Source organism: Callorhinchus milii, unplaced genomic scaffold (assembly GCF_018977255.1).
Source record: "Callorhinchus milii isolate IMCB2004 unplaced genomic scaffold, IMCB_Cmil_1.0 Scaffold41, whole genome shotgun sequence".
Taxonomy (NCBI): Eukaryota; Metazoa; Chordata; class Chondrichthyes; order Chimaeriformes; family Callorhinchidae; genus Callorhinchus; species Callorhinchus milii.
In genome coordinates this window covers 535773-541772 of record NW_024704782.1, presented here as the reverse complement: position 1 = coordinate 541772, position 6000 = coordinate 535773, and the positions used below count along the sequence as shown (strand labels likewise).

The 6000-nt window shown below is 52.0% G+C and overlaps 2 protein-coding genes across 3 annotated transcripts in view; both read right to left on the bottom strand.

Moving 5' to 3' along the window:
- Nucleotides 1-6000, bottom strand: part of LOC103190958 (fibroin heavy chain-like) — a 108720-nt gene that overhangs the window by 40699 nt on the left and 62021 nt on the right. The window lies entirely within an intron of this gene.
- Nucleotides 764-2963, bottom strand: LOC121851464 (transmembrane protein 272-like). Of its 2 annotated transcripts, none has more exons than XM_042345317.1 (3): nucleotides 2913-2963; nucleotides 2258-2461; nucleotides 764-1183 (listed from the first exon to the last, which is right to left on the bottom strand). In XM_042345317.1, the coding sequence occupies exons 1-3, from the start codon at nucleotides 2947-2949 to the stop codon at nucleotides 957-959; spliced, it is 468 nt and encodes a 155-aa protein (XP_042201251.1). In that variant the 5' UTR covers nucleotides 2950-2963; the 3' UTR covers nucleotides 764-956. The 2 variants fall into 2 exon arrangements, with proteins under 2 accessions (XP_042201251.1, XP_042201252.1); XM_042345318.1 differs by having other exon boundaries at nucleotides 2258-2455.

Below are 6000 nucleotides of genomic sequence, written 5' to 3'. Positions count from 1 at the left end.
CACTTTTTAAGACCCATATCTCAACCCCTCCTCCCTGCTCAGGTCCAAATCCGTGACTGTCCAGCACCTTCAGTCCCCTTGAAGGGAAAGGTGCTATACAAATGTAATTTTGTTGTGTGGTGATACTAGAAATGGGAGGTATGAAGTGCAGAAAACAAAATAATCTTGACTCATGTGGAGTAATAATAATCTTTGTATTTGTTAAAGCGCCTTAGCCTTGAGATGTCTTAAAGCACTTCACAGGATATATTGTAAAGTGAATATTGTATATTGACTTTGAATAAAATTGGATATTTTATGGGCGAATCTCAGCAGCCAATTGCACATAGCAGTGCACACAAACAGTCGAGGATTAAATAACAATTTTTTTTCATTGCTGGAAGAGATTATTACCCCTGTAAAAGCCAACTGATTAACAACCAGGTTCCTACTTAGTGCTGGGTAAACAGAGGCACATGGAGTAAGGAAACTTGCCCAACGTTTCGTCCTGCCTGGGAATCAAACTCAGATTTCTCGATTTCACTAAACTGCAGGACTCCACTCGGTCAAATAGGAGAATCTCTAATACGATGGAGCAGGCATGAGGGGCTGAATGGCCTCCTAGTTCCAATATATTAAGGGTGATACGCACAATGCAAGTACTGTACATCACAAATTTATTAGATACATTTTACATCAAAACATTAGTTTAAAAACAGTTCAAATATCAAACCAAAAATCTTATGCGAGTGTGAAAGCCTGTGCACATCACCCCCCCCCCCCGTCCCCCACACTCGTCCAACAGGCGAGGGTATGAAATATACCCTGGATCATTCAGTGATTACAATATAAAAGTGCGGTTTCTCCTTATCCCCCACAACAACAAACCGTGATTTACATTTAGTGACGTGAAGATGCAGCTTTAAAAAGTGTCGGTGTACAAAAGGAGAGACGTAATTTGGCAGCAAGTTGGCTGATTACCTCTCCCTCTCCCCCCAGCAACCCTGCTGCCCCCTGCAAGCTGTGGCCTGGAGAGTATACACACAGAGTAGCCCGCAACAGCCCAGGACCAGCACCAGGGCCAGCAGAGTATAGGTGATGGTCGTCATCCAGAAGGCGAAGAGGTAGAGAGTTCTGTTACAATAAAGAGCAGAGTCCTCGTGGATGTAATCCGGCTCATAAATGGAGTAGATCCAGACATTACCTGGAACAGAGAAGTGAGAAATGAAATCTGCAGTGAGAGGCCACAGGCTCGGTCCAAGGTGTGCTACACACATGGAAACCCATCACCGTGACCAGCTGGTTGCGAGTCAGACACTAGGCTGAAGAGATCCCACATACGTCACCTACACATGGGAATTTCTCCATGTCTGAAAATATGCAAGAGCCAGGGTTCGAGGGAACCAGAGTGTGCATTGAGCTATCTACTGGGGTTAAGGGGAGAACATTGAGGGGTAAGTTCAGAATATAGACATCAGGATTGACAGACCAGGAACAAGCACTCTGAGACTCTACCCCGTGTGACAGCTGTAAGTTGTTGTTGAATTAACTATGAAACATTTACCAGGAGGGGTTGTTGAGGCCAGGACACTGGATGCATTTGAAAACCAGCTCGATGTTGTGATGGGGAAATGGTGTCGGGCAGGTGGTCTGGAGGGATGAGATCAGATAGGCCAGGGTGATTCAACCTTTCACTGTCGCAGGCCAGATTCCCTATTTGAGCAAGGTCCGCAGGCCACATAAGCCAGGCTAACACCTGACTATTAACCCTGCAATTGTCAGTCATGCCCCAGAGTTGTGACCTTTGAATATTGGAATGAAACGTGACTCAATCTGCCAGGAGGGACGAATCCTTCTTGCCCATTTCCAGAGAGTATTGCAGGCCCAATTGTCAAGAGCCAAGGTTTGGGGATCCCAGAGTGGGTTGGGCTAACTGCTGTAGTCTGACCAGCTAAAACCACATAGCTTGCCATTGAGAGTACTGGCTGACAATTTTCCTGCTGCTTGACCAGCGAAGACCACCATATCTTTAGGACTTGGGCTTGCAGGGTTAACTGGAGCTGAGTGGGAAGAGTCCCTGCCCCCATGTCTGTTTCTCTGACAATGAGCCAGGCTGGCCTGGGCTGTCACCAGCAGCGCTCTAGAGTACGTTGTCCTCCCTGGCTCAGAAACTGGACTAGAGGCCATCACAGAGGGTAGATTTGATATTCTTTTGCCAAACACATTACCTTGGAGTCAGTTAAGGCGCGAAAGGACCACTTACCCCTAGGATAGTTACCTGTTAAAAACCAGATGAAGCTGAACAGGGAGCTGATAGTCTTCCAGCAACGGCTGAGGTCTCGCCACTGTGACAGGTTCTCGCCATCGCTCGGGGAGCAGTGAACGCAGGAGATCATGATCAGGAAGAGAGAGAAGCTCCCAGAGACAATGAGATAGATTGGGATCAGGTGCTGCTGGGTGCAGGAATTCAAATACACTGTCCCTGGAACACATAGGTACTATAGTCCAGCACCAACTGAACCCAAACCCAACCCCCCCCCCCACCATCGTGTCTGCTGGTGCTCGCTCCCCCACTGGAGCTCTTTATTTTAACTCCATTCCCTGCTCCCTCTCTCCCCATCGTGTCTGTGCTGGTGCTCACTCCCCCATTGGAGCCCTTTACTCTATCCCCATTCCCCATTGTATCTGTGCTGGTACTACTTTTTCTTTTAAATCTCCCCTGAACAGACACAAACTGAAGCTCAGTTTCACGTCTCATCTGAAAGACAGTATCCGACAATCCAGGAATGGAGCAGCAGCCTGGACTGAGCTCAAAGTATCCAACACAGGGCCTGAACCCACAACCTCCTAACTCAAATTAACTAGTTAACTTATCTGGTAAAGGTCACAGAATCAGAGACACCGATGTGAACAGACATGTGGGCAGAGCTCACCAATGGTGATGTAGGCAATGGACATGGCAGACATCATGGTTTTCAAACACGCTGAGGGGAGAAACAACAACAAATTGTACTTACTTATACAGCGCCATCCACGCAGGATAGCGTGTCATAGCGCTCAACAGTGGTGGAGCCAAGGGAGGGGGAAGTGGCCGAAAGCACGGTCGAAGATGGTGGGACTTGAAAGAGGGGAGGAAGGGGGCAAGGCGGAGGAACTGGGGAAGAGTGCTCCAGAGTTTTGGGGTGCAGTGGCTGAAAGCAACCTCCAATGGTGGGGTGGAGGGTGCGAGGGACAGTGCCATTCGAGTGGAGGGGCCGGGTGGTGGATTGAGGAGTGATGAGGTCGGGAGAGGTAGGGAGGTGATGGAGAGTGAATTTGAACACGAGTGTGAAGATTTTGAAGTCAATCTGCTCGGTGATGGGGAGCCAGTGGAGCCTTGTCAAAACTTGTGAGATGTGGGTGAGGAGTTTGGTCCGGGTCAGTATGCGAGTGGCTGAGTTTTGAACGAGCTGGATCTTGTGAATGGTGAAGCTGGGGAGACTGACGAGGAGGGCGTTGGAGTAATCTCACACGCACACTCTCTCTCTCTACTCCAGGATGACTTTGGAGTAAAAATCTTGGCCTGTGAAAGGAACAGGCGGTAGGTGTGGAGGTACTCTAGCTACAGCTGACAGTGAATCGTGAGGCCGGATTTCTGCCATCTGCGCTTGAGTATCCGGGTTTGTGTTTTGCGTGAGCGGAGATGACTGCTGTACCAGGAGGAGTGGGTGGGTTTGAAAACAACCCTGGATTTCAGGGAAACAAGGGAATTGAAAGTTGTGGGGAGACGGTCAATCAGCAGCTTGACAGCTCCATCAGGCTCGCAGGCTGGAGAGGGCTGGGCAGACCTGGAGAGGGCGGGGCAGACGTGGAGAGGGCGAGGCAGACGTGGGGAGGGCGGAGCAGATGTGGACAGGGCGGAGCAGATGTGGACAGGGCGGGGCAGATATGGACAGGGCGGGGCAGATATGGACAGGGCGGGGCAGATGTGGACAGGGCGGGGCAGATATGGGGAGGGCGGGGCAGATGTGGACAGGGCGGGGCAGATGTGGACAGGGCGGGGCAGGTGTGGACAGGGCGGGGCAGATGTGGACAGGGCGGGGCAGGTATGGAGAGGGCGGGGCAGATATGGAGAGGGCGGGGCAGGCAGAAGAGGGTGCGGCAGGAATGAACGTCCAATTGCAGGCGGTGCTGCTGATGTGGGAACCAATCAGTGCGAGAGAGAGAGAGGGCGGGGCTACCTGCGGCGAGCAAGGCCCCCTCGAGGATGGCCGATATCCTGAAACACCACCTCATAGACGTCTTGGAGAAGGTGAAGGAGCTCCAGCGGGGAGACGTAAAGCCCCCGGCCTCTGACACTGGCAGGTATTCCTTCAGCACTTGCAAAATGTCAAAGAATCCTGAGGCGATGATGTAAATAGGCACCATCTCACCCTTAGGGCAAGATTTCAGAAAGATGAAAGCTAAAGAGGAGACAAGATCAGATTAACATCACGTCCTGTCCACCACGTCACCACTCCCCATCATGTCTGTGCTGGGGCTCGTTCCCCCATTCCCTGCTCTCCTCACAGTCCAGGCTGACAGCGCTGCATTGTCAGAGACGCCGTCCTTCGAGTTAGAAGTTAAACCTCTGTGCCCTGCTCATGGTGACATTCAAGATCTCTTGCAACACTGTCAAGAAAAGCAACAGAGTTCCTCTCTCTCCCCCAGTGTCCGGGCCGACAATCCTCCAGATAAATTCACCTGCTTACTTCACGGCTATTTGTGGGACTTGGCTGGACATGAACTGCTCTGCCTTCCCCCCGGCTCCAACACTGTCTCACACCGCAGGCTGCCGAAACCCTCATTCACACCTTCATTACATCCGGGATCGACTATGCAAACTCTCTGTTTGTCGGCCCCCAACTCCTCCCTCCACAGCTGCAGATCATCCAGAACTCTGCAGTCCATGTCCTCTCCCGCACCAAACTCCGTTACCCCATCTCCCCCACTCTCGCCCGACTCCACTGACTTCCCTAACAGAGGATACAGTTCTAGATTCTGGTCCTCACCTTCAAAGCCCTCTATGGCCTTGTTCCCTCCAACCTCTCTGACCGCCTAACCCCCTACCAACCTGCTTGCTCCCCCCGCTCAGCGGGCTCCGGCCTGCTTCATGTCCCCCACCTCGCTTGGCCTATTGGCGGGTGGGCCTTCTGCCACTCTGCCCCCACCCTCTGGAACTCCATCCCACAGTCCCTCTGCCTCGCCCCTTCCCTCGCCACCTTCAAGACCCATCTTAAAACCCTCCTCTTCGACCGTGCTTTCGATCTCCCTGCTTCCCCCCACTACCCTCCTCCCTCCCCCAGCCCAGGTCTGTAACTCTGCCTGTCCAGCGCTTTGGGATGTCCTCCCGACGTGAAAGGCGGTTTAGAAATGTAATTTTGTTGTTGTTGTGGTGGTAGAGTAGGTGGATGTACCTACAAACACACAGTCAGACACAGCAGTGGGTGGAGACGAGATGTTGAGTGTGGCTGGACGAGGTCTGTTGTGATCACGTGAGGCACTCTTAACAGCAACAAAACAAAACTTGCATCTATATAGTGGAATCGGGTAATGTTGCGGAGACGGGAAAGGCAGAGCGGGTCGAAGCACTGATGTGGGGGAGGAAGGACAGTTGAGGGTCAACCCTAGGTTCCTGACTGGCTTGGTGAGGTGGAGTGGGCATCCTTGGATGCTGATACCGCCAGTGCCTGAGGTGCGGAGGTGCTAGCGCGAGCCACTCAGGAGCCTCGAACTAACTGACATTCAATGGAGAAAGTTGGCTCTCATCCAGGACTTGATGTCAGACAAAGAGTCTGTCAGGATAGCAGTGGTCCTGGGGTCGAGGGTGGATGCAGAGAGGTAGAGATATGTGTCACCAGCGTACAGACCATGTGGGGGCTGGAGAAGTCTGGCGAGGACTGGTGTAATGGGGGTATGGAGTTTAGTGCAGATGAGTTACATGGATAGTGGAGTTTGGGATTGAATGGGAGTGTGGGGGCGAGAGGAACTCACCGACAGTGA

What these genes read in the sequence shown, in the direction of transcription:
- LOC121851464 (XM_042345317.1), bottom strand. Translation starts at nt 2,949, where the DNA reads ATGATGTCTGCCATGTCCATTGCCTACATCACCATTG. An exon ending in CATTGCCTACATCACCATTG is followed by an intron (nt 2,462 to 2,912) that starts GTGAGCTCTGCC and finishes TATGTGTTCCAG; the next exon opens with GGACAGTGTATTTGAATTCC. An exon ending in CTTCATCTGGTTTTTAACAG is followed by an intron (nt 1,184 to 2,257) that starts GTAACTATCCTA and finishes TCTCTGTTCCAG; the next exon opens with GTAATGTCTGGATCTACTCC.